The 16,857-nt window shown below is 44.7% G+C and overlaps 1 protein-coding gene across 1 annotated transcript in view; it reads right to left on the bottom strand.

The window, feature by feature from the left end:
• Nucleotides 1-16,553: 16,553 nt before the first annotated feature.
• FOXI2 (forkhead box I2) overlaps nucleotides 16,554-16,857 on the bottom strand; it is a 41,198-nt gene continuing 40,894 nt past the window's right edge. Inside the window, exon 3 of the mRNA XM_049811263.1 lies at nucleotides 16,554-16,779. Coding sequence (XP_049667220.1) covers nucleotides 16,604-16,779 — 176 coding nt within the window. The 3' untranslated portion in view covers nucleotides 16,554-16,603. The remainder of the gene's footprint in view (nucleotides 16,780-16,857) is intronic.

Below are 16,857 nucleotides of genomic sequence, written 5' to 3'. Positions count from 1 at the left end.
TAGATTGTGTTGCTATATTCAGTGTATAAAAACTGAACCTGAGCAGATGGGCAGTCATTTATACTTCAGGGACAGCATAGGCTATTAGGGAAAGCAGCATGTGTGGAAGGGTGGTGTTGGGCTTAATTAACGATGCAAACGGAGGAAGCTAATTTTACTCAAATACGGTCATTGGAAGTCTTTGATATAGGTAATTTATCCACAGCAATTGCTGACATGCTTAGGGAGATAACTCAATGGAGCACCATTTCATCAGTGGCAATGGGATTCTTTCAAGGACAATATTTGTTTTAAAATGAGAAGCTGCCACCTTGATAGAAAATAATGATCTTGAAAGGCAAGAGCCGGCAAGCGATCTCCAAAAAATAAGATGAAAACATGGTTGTCCTCTGGAAGGCCACATGAAGTTATCCTTTAGTAGTCTGTCATCCTCAGCAAGGTACCACAGAAGTCTGAGATTGCAGCCTTTCTGACACTGCCCATCATGATGATATATTAAACTGCAGGAACAAGACTTTTAGAGGGCAGAGGTAATCCCAAGCCTCTTGTCTCAGCCTCAGCAACAAGCATAATTCAGCTGTTGAGATGAACCCTATCCAAAACATGGACAGAGCAGGCCTGTTTCTTAAAAATCCATGTCAAATATGTCATTTTTTGTGGCATACTTAAAAAAAAAAAACCACAACCAAAACCCAAAACAATTTCCAACAGAAAAAGGAATGTGACACTGTGAATCCCTTTAACCACAAGGGCTCAGCCTTGAGCACTCATCTCACAAAGTTGTATTCCCAAAAGTTTGTTCCCCAAACAAGCTTGTAGCATCAGTTAAAAAACCCCAAAGTATTATAGCTGAGGAAAAGAAAAAGATAACCTTAAGAGGGGTGTAAGTCTTTTGTGTTACTAGACTTTTGTTTGAATCACTGCAGAATAGCACAAGCTCCTTTGGGGGACATTTCCCACCCCTGCGTTTGTACCAAGCACAGTACAGCAGCATTGTGCAGCCGGGACACACGGTATGAAGCACTTGCAAAATAATTCTTTACTCCACATTAAAACACTTCCTAAAGGCGCAATATTTTTTCCGGCGTATTGCAAGGCTTGCAGTTAAAAAAAAAATAGGTAAAGTTAATTTCTTAGTTTCTATTCCCAGAAACGCCCTAACAACCTCCTCACGCTCACATTGGTGGAGACAAATCCTGGGTCTCTCCTTCACCTCAGCACTCTCACTTGTGAATTTTTATCTCAGGAACGAGAATTAAACCCGATTTTCTAGGTAGGTCTAAAAACAACTGGACGCTAAGATCCTCTGGGGAAAGCGAAAGTTAATTAACAGTGTATTAACTTAAGAGTGTCTTTCTGAAGCCCTGAGGGTGCCAGCCAAAGCCATTACTGCCTCCGTTTAAACTGGCAGTCCTCTCGATTCTGCCCTTGCCTCCCTCCATTTTCAGGGCAGAAGGAGTCATCTCCTCATTACATATTTGTTTTTCTTCAGAGCTTATTTCACTCTGTTGTTTTCCAATCTCTTCCATTAAGACGACTTAATGAACTACTCATTGCATTAAGAATTCCATCCTTGCTGCTGGATAATTTTTCTTCCACAAAAATATATCAAGATGAAAACAATGTTAAATCTTTAATGGGATCACCCTGGTACCACAGCTACTAATCAGCCTTTGGCTGACTTGATTTTTTTTTCACAGGCAGATGCTTTAGGGGTATTTTTTTTCATTGCTTCCTTTCTACTCCCAGTGCTCCATTTTCATTCTCCCTCCCCCCGCCCCCTTTTTTTCCCCTCAGTTTCAAGAAACCCATGTTACTCTTTGCTTCTAGGCTCCTGATTTGTGGTTTCACTGATACCTACCAGAAATATCTTCTGGGCAAGAGACAGTCATTCAGGTCTCTCAAAAGAACTGGTTTGCCTTAAGAGATGTAACACAGAAGACCTAAATCTCAATGGTAGTGGCTTGGCACTGCTGTGGGCATAGCAGCAAGGGAAGTTAATTTCAGCAACTTTAGTTGTGTCAGTAAAATATAAATGCAGTGAAATGTATCATGGATTTCAAGAGTCATTCCAGTATCCTACATCACATCATCTTGCTGAGCAGAAGGCAGGAGGAATGAATATAATTTTTACCTGTATTTCTTTATGAGATGAATTAATGAGTTTCTGCTGTCATTTGCAGTGAGAAATATGGAGAGTGCATATTATTTTCAGGATCTCAAGAGTGTGAGAAAATTTCAGAAGCATGAAATATCTCACCCCTTTAGCAAACCCTTTTGTTCGGTTATTTTATAGCCAGCAGGAGAAAACTGTTGGAACTTACTCTGAAAATTGATGACTACTGCTGGTAAAAGATATCGTAATGATTTGGGTCACTTTGAATTATAAAAGTCATCATTATACTCTTGGCTATTAACTGTTTCCAGGATACAGCGTTATAAGTGTCAAACCTGAATGACATGTGATGCGTTTAGCTAACCTCTGACTCCAGAAGTATCCGGCTGTAAGGTTATACCCCAGTGATGAGAAGTGCAGCGACCCGGCGGGGTGTCCTGGCCAGACACGGCAGCAGAGAGAAGGGCAGTGGGGCACTCCTGATGCCCGCTGATGGGGACTTGGTTAAAGCTCTGTGGTCTTCCCATACATTTCTGAGACTACAAAATCATTTTAATCTTCCCAAAATATTAGGTGGGAAACTTTGGAAAAACAAATTAGTTTTTCATATGCTTGCAAAAAAGGAAGCTGCAAATTACAGAATCGGTGTCGAGCTCCAATATGGACGGAAAATCTCATACTCGTGAGAATCTCTTCCCCTGCATGAAGGAGACCCCCAGCCTCCTGAGCTGCACCCCATCAGGCCTCCGAGACGACAAGGGATGGCTGAGCCTGTTACTGCCCTTAAGCTCTTAATAGATTCCTAGCGTTGAAATAACTTTCCCAGTCTGGGCAGATTTGAAATGCCTGCTGACTAGGTTCTTAAGACAGTTTGCCCCCTCTCAGATGGACCACCACAAAACCCTCAAGAGGTCCTTACTTCGTGCTCTATTTCAAGCACCAGTCCATGATTACAATTTGCACTTCTTCAATCGTGCTCTGGCTACTGAGCCCTTACACCACCCTACCCTTGACTCCATGTTCTTCTGGGGTTACACCTACTACTGTCTCACCCATCAGTTTAGTCCAAAATAGAGAGACTTCTGAAATGCCTGCTCTGCTCAGAGATCATCAACGATGAGTGGGATCTACAACTGCAGTGCCCATCCATCCTTCACTGCTCTCCCAAGAGTCAGAAGAAGTCCACCCTGGCTGGCCTGGGAATCCGTGCAGGTCAGTACGGAGCATCCCAAATCTCAGTTTCTCCTTATTGTCGAGATGACGTGTTGATGATGAAGACAATACCCCTTTTAACACAAATTACAACAGGTACAGTTGACTCTTTCCAGCATGAGAGATCCTGCCATCTCTAGAGAAGCGACCAGTTTGAAATGGAGCAACGTTAGAAATGCTCTAATGCCTAATTAACTTGGTTTGCTGCAGTTTCTGGCACTCGGGCTATGACACCAATTAGTTTCACCACGATAAGCCCAAATTGTTACATAAACCAAACCCCAGGTAAGCCGTAGGTGGCTGTGCCTGGACTCCAAGTCATGGTATTATCCTGCCAACTAGACTGTCCCGATGCAACTGCCTGGAGGTGTGCCAGGGACTGCTCTACCAAAGCACCAGTATAGCCCAGTATAGTTCCTGTGTCTCCGGCAATGCTCTGGCACTACTTAACTTTATAGATATAGTCGATAAGTGCTCCATGTTTTATCTGCTTCATTTTCTAAATTATCTGGATAGTGCAAGTGTTATTTTAAAGGCAAAAGAGTTATTACATGAAAGACGGTGAGTCGGAAGGCCGATGAGGATGGGAATATAGCCAATGGTCCAGTAAATATATAAGGGTAAATGGAAATTGGGATATAATACCAGACTAATTTATCTTTCTTTGGTAAGATTACTTATTTCCTTCAAGAAAAATGCAGTAGATCTACCTACGCTTCATCAAAGAGTATAATCTGTTGTAACATGAAAAACGACTTGAGAAAATGGGAAATGAGTACAAGAATTAGAAGATGTTTCAAGAACAGGCTGAAAGGCACACAAAGCGTACATCATGCTGAAGGAGAGGAGGAGGCATCCCAGGACCCCCCCAGGATTGCACTGTGTAGGGGTGAGCTACTTGCATTTGCTAGTCACACATTATCTAGAGGGAGAAGGGCCAAATATCAACCACAAAAAGGGTGAAATGTTACTTTACAAAGTCAATGTTTTCATATTCGCCACAGTGCAATTATTTTGGTAACCAAAACAAAAGGGAGGTGAGTATGAACTTGTAAGGAAAATGCCAACTGCAGTACTTGGAAAAATAGCAAGCTTGTTTTAGGAGAAAAGACTGTGCAATTTTGGTGAAAGCTGAAATGCAGGAGGAGAAGAATTCTGTAAGCAAAAGGAAAATTTTGTCCTGTCAGAAGAAAGAAATGTTCCAATATAGTTACAACTAAATTTACACCAGAAGATGGAGGAATACTTCTAACTATCAAGAGGACTGAAATAATCAAACTGGGTGCAAGAAAGGAAGGAGCAGATTTTTGAGGTGGATGTTAATGAGTTGATGCCCAGGATGAGCTGTCTGCATGTCCCTGGGCTAAAGGTGCTGCACCAGAAGAGCACTGCAGCTCTAAACTAAAGGGTTTAAATTGATTTAAATTTCTTGCAGGGTTTCACAGGGAAAAGGGAGTGAAGGAGGGGTGAGGTGGATTTGATTTGGCAGCCTAACTGGATTCAGCGAGGAAACTGTCCCACTAGTTTCATCAGAATATTTTGTTTCATCTTCTACCTGTAACACAGATTATACTTAATTAAAAATTCATCCACAAGAAGAGCAGCTGAGACTTGATCTTGCCACTGGAAGGACCAGCTTAAGCTTTTACAATTTTGTTCATCTCAGTTAAACTTTGCTTATTCATTATTTTTTTAGAAAGCACCTTCTCACTGCCGATTACATATCAACTTAGCGATTTCTTTGTCTTCCTGGCAAGATCTTACCGAAACCGGAAAAGCACTGCCTCTCCTACAAAACAAACAAACAAACAAATTCTGCCTCCTTAATTGGGGAAATACAACCTTTGGAACACAAAGCTGCGATTGCCAGGCAGTTTTGGAGGAAATCCTACAGGCGAATGCCAGGACGAAGCTCCTTCTCCCGCTCCGTGCACGGCCAGAGCGAGCCCTGCAGAGCCGAGCAGCTCCTAATCACGGCCAGATCCCACTGGCTTTGCTGTGCCCCGAGTGGCTTTGTACCTTTTCCTTCAACAAATACACCAGTATAATGTAACTTGATTGTTACTTTACACAGAAGAGAAATAACAACCCTAGAAATGTTTGCAGGATTGGGCAAAGCAGGATCTGGCAGCAATCAAGATGCGATATAGGAATTATCCTCAGAAAAATCCGCCGAGTCGCGCTGCGAACTAGTACTGAAACTCAAACATCACGGAAAAAAGCAGGCAGGGGTTCAATTGCAAACGCATCTAGTGTGACCTGGCCAGTCTGGCCCAACGTGTCCAGGTCTGCAGCCCCCCCCAAAGATGATGCTATTGCCCCTGAGGCTGGCAGCACGATCCTCTGCTGCCGTGCCGTCCCCCCGGAGCCAGCCACCTCCTGCGGGTAGGGTTGGGGAAATTATGTCAGGGATAGCGTTTACGGTTGTAGAGAGCCATTAGACTCAGATATCAGGTAATGCATTTCATCTTTCTCAGCGGGGTGAGGAACGGCCATCCCGTTTTCCACCCCGCAGCAGCGAGGCTTTGCCCTGGCGCCCAGCACGGGGGGCTGTGCAAACAAAAAAGGGGCTTTCACATAACCCCGCTCAGCGTTTGGGTTGCTCCTCGAGGTTCCCGGGCAAATTTTAAGTAAAAGGTGTCTAAATAATCCTCCCAATTAAAAAGCTAAGGGTTGTCCCTCTGTAGACCCCTCTCAAGGACTGAGCGGCAAAGACAAAAGTATTTTTTTCAGCTCTGTGCTTGTTGTCACAGGCTCGCAGCTGGGAGATGGGAGGGAGAAAGCATTTACTACGCAGGAAGCTAATTGTTGTAATTAGTTGTTGAAGAAGGGAATAGTGTATTAAAGTATCAAAATTTGTCACTAATGTATCATTATAAAACAAAGCACTATACTGTACAAGCAGAAACTTGACTTGAAATATTAATGAGTCATACCTTAGCACTAGATAAAAAACACCAGTTTATTCTGTACCCTTAATATTGCTTTTTTTGAGTGCTAAAAAGAAATGTTAGCATCAGTGTGACACTAAATCACTGTTATACCTTTCCATTTAAATTTAGATGGCTAAAACACACAACTGATGTAGCTTTTAAAGATGGGTAAGTATTAAAAGTTAGATACAGTAGGAAAACAGATTTGTGTGTTTAAAGCAAAGATTAAGGTTGCATCCTATTGTTTAAAATATCCTATTGTTTAAAATTGCACTTTGTGCCCCAGCAGTCTGACCACCTTTCTTCTGTATTCATGGCTCAGATTTGGCGTCTGAAGGAAACCCTTTACACAGCTAAGAAGGAAGCAATATTTCCATGTACTATGTGCAATCCCCACAAGGTGCCATTTTCTGACTATTTGTACACTCTGTTTGTACATAAAGGAGCCTTGGGATATAAAAAAGTTAAGCGCACGCTTGTCCTGTGCTCGGAGACAGGGGCTGCAATCTGCTGACGTGGCAGGACTAGAATCACCGCTCCACCATGCCGTGTTAAACGCGGAGCAAGCCATCACGGCACGGGAAACTTAGCCCAGCACAGTATTAGTGCAATAGGACATCGGACCTAAGGGAGATTACCTGATAGATCTTCTATTACACTATGGAGGGTAGATTTGCAAATTGCAGCTGTCTCATCCCACAGTATTAGCAAATCCAAGAACACTCTGCTTGAGGACAGATGTGGATACAGACTCCAGGTAACATCTTTCTCAGCAAAAAACACAAGCTGCTTTACCGTAGTATGAGGTTGGCTTTCTCTTCTTTTTCATGTTTACTTGTCTTCATTTACAGCAATAAGAAATATGCTGGACCGTACCTATGCAGATTAAAAAAAATCTATTGTGAATTTATACCCACCGTGGCACAATTTGCAATGACAGCAAAAGCCTGGGTCACAAAGCATCAATTTACCCCTGCCTCCAAGTACTGTCACTCAGTTAAACTCCATCCTTTAAAATACACCTGCAGAGCAAGAGATGGAAATTCTAGCAGCAGCCACAGCTTACACTACACCCAGGGATATTTGAATTTTTTTATTTCAGCTGGCCCTGGCAGCTCTCTTAGCAGAGGGCTTCCCCATGCTCCTGCCTTTTCCCAAGCACACAGAAACCTCCCCAACCTCAGGGACAACCAGGGTGGCCCCCAGTCCCACTGCACCCATGGTGTTAGCTACTTTGGCTCGAAACTCAGCATTTTCCACTTCTGCCATTTTAGAGCTTGAAGTCTCAATAATGCCTCCTCATTTGAGTGATTGCTCATGTGCTGAAGGCGGGGCGGGGGGGGGGGGAGAAACACCATGACACCGAAGAAAACTACCCAGTGCTGATAAATGGTGTAAAATGAGCAACTGGGAGCTCGGACAGTTAAATTTGGGGTGCTATTGGCACATTGGCTTAGGAGGGTAGGTCAGCGCAACACTCAGTTACCATAGGGGTTATATGTTAATAACGCTTCAGGATGGGTCTAGGGCACAACCTCGTTACTATCTTCATTAATGACATCGCCTCACAAAGTTGAAGCACGCTGCCTGGCTGGTGTGCGGGGAGGTTCCTCCTCAGAACGTGTGAGAGGGACCTGAGGTCCAGGGTCGACTGGATGGTGACTGTGGGCTAGGAGGAAAGGAGATCTCCAAATCTGCTTCCATTTCCAATGAACTTAGTAGTATTGACACCAGTCCTCATCTGGGATGTCCTTTATGGCTCAGGTATGGAGAACTTTGGCTGGACCGTGAGCAGAAGCACAGCTGAGAGTGAACAGAGGACACCAGAAGAGTTTAGGCTATTAACCTTCATAGAAAGGGTTTTTCTGCTATCTTGCACGTGCCTTTCAGTTAATGAATTTCGACATATGGAGGTCAAGTTTTCTTCACCATGGTATAATTTAAGGAGATCTGGGCAAGCAGCTTGCTAGAGCCCCGACTCATACTGGCCTTTTAGTGCCAGCAGACTTTACTTCTGCATGTATAGATTTTTCTTTAAAAGGGGGGATTACCCGACAATTTCTTCTCCTTTACTATGGTCTTGCCAGTGGCTAGTACTTGACAGCTGAAGGAAAAAAGGAAATACTCATTAAGTAACAGCCATTATGTCCAATGAAAGCACGGAGTACTCTAGCAAGCCAGCAGAAATGGAGGTGACTGGTACTTGGGTACTGTCTTGCTAACCTGCTTGCATTGAAGGGTTTTTTAAGCTTGCTCCTGTGAGTATTTTCATGCGCTCCAGTTTTTGTGATGAATCCAATGCACCTACTCACAACGTAAGCTCAGTCAGGGAAACGCTTAAAGCAACTCCTTGACTTTAAATATTGAAAGCTAACCACTTCAGTGGGAATTAAATTAAGCACATACTATTCTTGAAAGGCCTGATTTTCTGAACAATTTCTTCCTCTAAAAAAAGGACAAAATCTCTCCTGTAAGGTAGTACGTAACAGGTAGTAAGAAACTGTGATTACCTGGCTTCCCATCCTGAATCAACAGCTTTAAAACCCTTTTTCATGTATTGTATCTTAACAGACCATGAGATGCTTAATTATCTCATTATAGAAACCAAACTGGAAAAAAGAAACATAAGGGAAGGCCGTGAGCCCCAGCAGGATTACAAGGGGATCCTGAAGGGCCGGGCCATGTAATTTAAAAAAAAAAAAAAAAAGGAAGTCTGTAGTTTAAAATTGCTCATATGAATGTGAAACCTTTAATTAAAGTATTAAACCCCTTCCTTCTTAGGGCTGTTTCTCTCTTCATCGCAAGCCCCACTGATCTGCCCCAAGGCTTAACAGAGCAAAAGGGTTTCCAGCCAGCAGACCGGGGTAAGTCCTGGGGGCTGGAGCAGATTTGGGGCAGGCGTGGAGTTAATGGGCGCCTTGGGCAGCCCCGGCCACTCCAGCAGAGAGCAGGCAGAAGTCAAACACAACATGATAAATGGCTTTGTCCAAAAACTGAGTGCAAGCCAAAACCTACGGGGTCTAAGAAAAAAATAAGCATGGGCTGCATTGAAGAATCAATTTATCAAGAAGTGTCCCTGAAAGTAAGCCTCCTCATCAGTAACAGTCTGTGAATCTCAGCATGGATACATACCTTTTTGTACGAGCACAGCTATCATACTGCCAGAAGAGACACTTTCAGGAAAGAATATTTTTCCCCAAACAACTTTCTTGTGTGATTTTTTTTTTTGTTTGCTTGTTTGATGGTGCTTTTCTTTTGGAAACTATACAGAGGAAAAAGTGAATGAAGCTGACCCGTCTGTTCTTCTTGCTCCTTTTTTATGTGTTACAAGATAGCATCTGAACAAATCCCTTTTGCAGAATGCTCACCTACATGTTTGGACACTGTAAAGAACTTTTAAATAGACATTAATTACCTTCAGACTTTAGGAAAATTGTCTTAATGTAAACGAGAAGCTCCAGGGTAGAGTTATAAGATATTTCATAAAATTCCTGACAAAATTCATCGATCTTTCATGAAACGCTTTAAGGAAAAAAAAAAACCAAACAAACAACAAACCCAGCTAGAAATGAACAGCACAGAACTTAAGTTTATTTTAAAAACTCATGGCTAACACAGCAAAGAGGCTATGCTGATCATCTGCTGTGAAGCAATCAGATAGCCACGCCAGTGCCCAACTGTCCAGCCACTGAAATGTTTTTTTTGCATTGGCTCTTCTTAGTCTGAAGAAAAATTAATGAGTTCACCTTAACAAAACAATGGAAGACTCATAAGCCTAAAGTGTCTTTGGAGTCAGCATGAGCAGCAACACCTTGCAAGTTAAGCCCATAATGAAAATTGAAAAAATGCATCAGTTATCAAAACCTGAAAGTCAGGCTGTTAACAGAGATAATAGTATGAAATCTTTCAGGAAGCGTGGCAGTAATCACCGTAAAATAATAATAAAAAAATCTTCTCTTCTTCTATCTGGTTGTACAGGTGATAAAGTGCTTTCCTTAAAAAAAAAAAATTATAGCTAAGTCAGGTGGTGTCATTTTGAAAGAAAAAAAAGTCATTTTGGTCTTGTGAAAAGAACAGATTAATCCTCTTCAGTAGATATGAGTTGGGTGTTATAAATACTACTGCTGCAGGTAAGATTAGAGAGTTTGTAGTCTCTATTACGGCCATGTGATCTTAAAGCCAATACCAGTTAGTGTTCTTATTAGAATGCAATTTTTCCACTGCTTCGTTACAGCATTTCCCCTCCACCACCCCCACTTCTGCAATACTTCGTTCAGCACTTACTGGAACCAGTCCCCTCCACAACCAGCATCTCGCTCTTTGAGTCAGCTCACGATATTATTCAGAGCAACTCAGTATCTCCAAAGTGCCCTCTGCCTAACAGCGGGACAGACGGACAGCCTTAGCAAATTTGGGTGCCCACACAAAACCCCAGACCTGAGTGTCCAGCGTAGGGACAAGCACCCCAGATTGTATTTAAGCGGCATTTCTTGCCATCCCCACGCAGGGTGTTACTCCCCACCCAAAAAAGCAGTAAAATCCAGGACCCTCATCAGGGAGATGCTCAGGGCTGGGATGCGGCCGCCGCGCTGGATGTCACCTGGGAGCACAGGGAGAGGGGCTGGTGTCGTGCGAACCTCTACGTGGGGAAGCAGCGTTTGGTCCCTGGGCGCTCCCAGGACGCAGAGGGAGTCAGCGCAAGCCCGAAGAAGCAGACACGGTGGATGGAGATGAATTGCGACAGGTTACAAGATGAGTCATTCACATCTAACCTGCTTCTGCTGTGTATTTACCCATGTGTTTTTCTCTGATGCTACCAGAACTAGAAGTGCCATCTCCTGCAGTGTGAATTTCTATAGAACCTATTGAAAAGGATGAGTTTTCTGTTATTTTTATGTAACGAGTACATAAGCCTTGCTTTCACTTCAGCCCTTGCCCTATTGACTCCAAGGCAGTGACTAGAATGTGGAAACTTGGCTTATGTATTGATTTTACCCATACAGTTCAGCTATATAAAATTTGATAGTCTCTGTTCTGTTTTGCCAATAAAAAAATCCTGGGAAGCAATGTCATAATACAGTAAAGCATGGGGAAATCATAATGCTTAGCAAGGATGAGTTGCATGCAAGTATCAGAGCTGATGGAAAATTGAGTAAAAGGTAGAAAAAAATTTCATTTATCACATCCTGTTTTCATTTATTACGGACTGCTCCTAAGTGATAACCACCCTAAAAATAGAGAATTATTGCTTTTGCAATTAGATTAAAATATAACTAAGACTAAAATATAAGGAATTGAACCAGTAAAATAATTCACAGATTAATTTCTTAAGAAATGAAAACTCCATCTCTCCTTTTCAGCTACTGTCTGCCTTTCCCTGCTTAGCCAGCGAGAATTGCAGGGACAGGCCGCATGTGTTTTTGGGAACTCGCCATCAGGCTTTTCCATTCCTCCAAGTTAATTCAGCAGACACCCCACAGGCACTGTTTGCACGCAACTAAAATCCCTTGCACCCTTATGAGCCAGCGGTCATTATGCATTCCCCAAGCTTTGTCCAACCCTTTTCGTGAGGAAAAACTGCCAGGCATGATAAGCAAGCGATGCATGGCTGTTCTTTGTGAAGACAACTATTGTCTGCTAAGAGTAGAAGCGAGCCCTCCAAACCCCCTTGGCTTCAGACCTGACGCTGGGCTCAAACCACAGTCCAAGAATTAAATGCTCAGCACATTAGCTGCTAACCCACCAGCCACGGCTTAACCTTGCAAGCAGTACATCACTGCCTGGTCCCAGAAAGATGATTTATGATTATATGACAGTCCCTTCTCTTTCTTATATAGGCCAACATGTTGCTCTAGAGTAAAGAAATCACAGCTTTTTTACCATGTTGAACTCTGTCTGGATGAAGAAACAGTCTAGTTCCTTATTTCCATAGGTTTAGCCTTGAATAACGCACCAAGGCTGTTGCTACTTGTAGCCAGTACTATAGCATCCCCTGTGAAAAGCACAGCGTAGAAAGTGGAGCTAGCATAACTACGTTATTTTCTGAACTTGCCCGTAACGCATTAACATAAGTCCAATTCTCCAGTGCGTCCTGGCTGAAATGAACCATGAACACAATTTCTTGCTCTCTTTAGGTGCTCCCTCAATGCATGAAACCTTTTCAAACCCACTTCCAGTTTACTGTGGGAAAAATCATGAAAGATGCTGTTCCCTTGATGCTATGCCCATCCCTGAAGAGTTAACATCACAGTAGGCACCAAGTTGCTCTAAACTTCAGCAAGGGGTGGATTTCTAACGTTTCCAAGATCAGGAGATACCAGAAATGGCATATAACAGCAGGAGCTTCCCGTACTCTTACTCGTGTTAGACATCTCACCACCTATGCACAAACTCTTACGCCATTATTTGCTTTGAACACACCACGTAGCTGAGGCTATCAGCTAAGGTGCCCGTGGGGCTCCAAGGCCCCTTGACCCTTCTCTCTGCAGTGATGGGTCCCTGGGCACACATCAGTATCTCTTTGCATTTAGCAGTCCCTCATTCTCATTCCCTCATTCCCCCATTCCCAGGGCTGGCATTCCTCATCCTGCACTGAAGCAGGCTCTCATCGCCAGGTCCAGACCCAAAAGGTCTGCATTTCTACTTATCTTCTTGCACAGACCCAGAGGAACTCCCCCAGTGGTTTTCTTGGACTAAGTCTGGTCATTTGGCTATTGCATAGAATCACTTTGATTGTACCGTGTGTTTGGGAATATGGGGAGAATAAGAAAATGGTGTCAGAAGCTTTAGCTCACACAGACATAAAACTGGTGGCAAATCATCCTGCCTGTGTGTCACAGCAGGGTGTGTGTCACAGGCTGCTGTGGCATTGCATACCCAGGGGCACTCCATTTTTTACACCCGTGTTAACTCTCCAAGTGAAAAGACTCAGCTCCTCAGCCTTTCTGCATTGCCAGCGTGGACAGGTTCCTTTGGAGCCTCATCCCAACTCTTGGCTCCTTGTTCTCAGGCACCCTCGCAGCTTAGGGAGGGAGCTTAGGGGAAACTGGTCTCAGCTTAAGTGCAAACGCTCCCTGAAATATCTTCCGCCACATTTAAATCTGAATCCTGCTGCAGTAACAGTGCAAGGAGTAATAACAGAGTGAGGGGCATGCCTGCCGTAGTCAGCAGTGTTTTATACAAGGGCCTGGGAAAGACAGCTGAGGAGCCATCAATCTGCTGCGGTTAGGTTTCTAGAAAGCCAGTGAAGCTCGAGGAGCCCTGGGATACCCTTCAAGGTGCCCCACAGCCAGTCCCTCCTGGCAGCAGTAAGGACAGGGGGTGATTGGAAAGCAGCAGCCAGGACATTTGCTCAGAGGCCTCTAGTTCCCTCCATCATGACTCACCCTAAACCTCCAGCACCAACCCGTCTTGCCCTCCCGCAGCCGTGCCCAGCGGGGACGAGCGTGGAGCTTGGGGCAGTGGAATGGCAAGGCTGCAGCCCGGTGCGTCCCACCACGCTGCTGGGGCTGTCACGGCTCAGCAAAGCAGCCGTGGGTTGGCAGTCTTGAGAATTTGTTCTCTGAGAACTAGAGGAGACTATTTCTGGGCTTCCGTGGGAGTCTGGCCCAAGCAAGGATGGACCACAGCATCCCACCCCATCACAGCACCCCATCACCCTTTTTCACTAAAGTCTGCAGCTGCCCAGTTAGCCCAGAGACTCGTTACCTGATGCAGTTCTTCCTTCAAGCAGTGTTTTTCTTAGAGGGATTGTACCTTCTCTGCTCCAATTAGAATGATTTATTTTAAAAATTCTCCTTTTCTTTCCAAGACACAAAAATAGAATTAGAGTACAACGGAAACACAAAGACATACTAATGATGGCCTCCATGTATACCTTGAATCATCATCTTAAACATTCCCTGAAGAAAAGTTCTGGCAATGCAGCGTGGCCCTTTTACTGAGCTCTCCATGGACTTCCCCAGCACCGGACCCAGCCGAGCTGCTAACAAAGACCACGCTGGGAAAGCCCGAAGCACCTGCAGCCACCCGGGGTCCTCCTCTTTGTCTTTTGCTGCATTTTCAGGGTCCTGCAATGCCATAGTGTCCCAGGGCAAATAGTCTCGAGGTGAAAATATGGAGTTCAGCCTGTACGGTTGGGTCCAGAACTTTGTATCCTGAAGCAGAAGAAAATGTGGGTTGAGTGAAATAATTTCTTTCCCAGCTCTGAGGTCAGTGTCGTCACTGTGTCTCGGGAAGGGTCCTCTGGCTCTGCCAGGGCAAGAGTTTCTCCATCTTTCCTATTTAAAAGTGTGTGCCCGCTCTTCGGCAAATGGGTGTCGCGGTCCAAAGGCAGCTTTTTAAACTGAATGCCAGCTGAAACATGTAGCTATTTTTTTCATCAAGAAATTCATCAACAGGCTTTTTTTTTTATAAAGACACAAGGCTATCTCCCCTCTTTGCTCTCTACATCACCTGCTCACCACAACCCTCAGCCACCTGGAAAAAAGCAGCTTAAAATGCAACTAATTACCAAAATAAATTTCCCTGCACCTTTTAATGTTGTAGCTAATAGTTACCCTGCTGAAGCAAGAGTTTGAAACCTTGTACAGGGTTCTACCCACTTTAAGAAGGAAACAGGGGTTATAATTTAAATGTCTTCTTACTCGATAGCCCTGGAAAATAGTAACATGAAGAAAGAGATTCTGCCCGAAATATTTTAAAAGCCATTTCAGAATAGTGATTTTTTTCTTGTATAAAAAGTGATTTTTCTTGTATGAAGCTTTTTTCAAAGAGGAGATTAATAAAAAAGATATTTGTCTACAGAAACCTCCACAGGATACTGGCTGACAAGTTTGGTTTGCTCTTTCCTGCACTCCAGGTCTACTAAAGTTGGATATTTGTAAACCAGATACTTTGTAATATTCTTTATCACATTTGGGCCAGGAAAAACTTTGCTCGTACAGCTGATTCTTCCACCCCCCCCCATTGGGGACTTGCATCCCCAACGTGTTTTAGGTTCTTAGACATTTTGTTCATGGGTTTTTTTGTCAAACTTGCATTATGGTTCCATTATAATACACAAAACCTTTGCATTATACAGGTTTCTGTTTGGGGTTGTTTTCTTGTAAAGAACAACAGTAATATTTTTAGCTGTTTATTTAAGAAAGCTGTACTTTTGTCATAAGCGAGGAAGAGTGGGCTGGAGGAGACAGAGAGCCAGAAAAGAAAGGCAACAGATTATACAGTTCACAGTTTTGTTTTCTTCAAACTCAAGGACCTTCAAAAAATGACCAGAAAGCAAAAGCAGGGAACAGGCATCAGGCATTAATCAGCAAGTAGGGATGGCCCAAACCCTCTCATTTGAAGGATTTCTTAAAATGCCCAAGCACAACTGCCACGGCTGCAGTCCATTAGTGCCATGTTGCATTTTTCCAAAGCTTTGTAAAAAATGCAGAAACCGCATGTATGTGTGGATGCCGTGGATAACCTGGACGTATTTTTACCAAGGCAGCTTCAAGCAGCAGGTGCCCCAGGAAGCTGGTGGGCGCGTGGGGGGCTTCTGCTCTGTGGGGCAGAGCCTGGGCTGGATCGGGCCACCTGCACCACAGGCCACCAGCTCCCTACAAGCGATCGTCAAGGCGGTTAAGCGGGAAAACCAGCAATTAAAGAGCTCCTCAGCGGGGATGCGGCTTGATTTTGGACGCTCGGTTAAATCTGAAATTCTTCGTACAAATTATCGTCAGCTCCACGGGCTGACACAAAGATGATCTTGTGTGTTTGGGAAAAAAATAAAGGGGTTTTATTTTGAAATGGGGGGGGGCACATGACAAGTTGGTGTGCCCCCCCCCGGAGCGGGGTTGGGGGGGTGGGGGGGTGTCAGGGCATATCCCTCCGTCCTTCCCTGCATCCCGGGCTGTCTCCTGGCATCTCTGGAAAACCCAGGCTGCAAACCCGGCACCCACCTCCCCTAACCCACCTCCCCTAACCCACCGGGGTCGGCGGGAGCCTTGCGTCCAGTGTTGGGGGCCCCCTTGGCCGCTGCGGGGAGCCCCCCGCTTTGCTCTTTGGCCATGCCAAAGTGGGAAAACCAACCCGACCCCCCAACCTGGCAGGAGGTTAAAAGCCTTCGAGGTTTCGGTGGGAAGGGACAGGGAGAAAAAAACCAAACAGAGAGGGAAAACGATACCCACGGGCTGGCCCCGACGGCTTTGCTCAGCTCCCAGCACACCCCCATCCCTGCCGCCCGTCTTCGTACTTAGAGATCATAGATGAAAATGTACGTTTACGTGTCGCAAAATTAAAATAAAAGGATGCTTCTGGGGTGCCTTAAGCGAGTCTCGGTGCGGCCGGGGAGCTCCTGTCACGCCTGGGCCCCGGCGCGGCCGTAGAGGGGGGAATTGGCCCCGGGGGGATTCCGCAGCCCCCCTCCGCTTCCCCCCACCTCGGCTTCGGCCCGTCTCTTCCTCCTCCTCCTAAAATTGCCGTTATCGAACATTTTCTCGCAGTTGGGGTCGAGGGTCCAGTAGTTGCCTTTGCCTGTGGAGAGAGGAAGGGGCCGGGCCCCCCCCAAGGTGTTGTCCGACGCCGCCTTCCCTCAGCCCCACTGCCGGCGGC

This window comes from Accipiter gentilis, chromosome 9, assembly GCF_929443795.1.
Source record: "Accipiter gentilis chromosome 9, bAccGen1.1, whole genome shotgun sequence".
Taxonomy (NCBI): domain Eukaryota; kingdom Metazoa; phylum Chordata; class Aves; order Accipitriformes; family Accipitridae; genus Astur; species Astur gentilis.
Note: the sequence above shows the minus strand (reverse complement) of the source record. Positions and strands in the feature narration are given on the sequence as shown.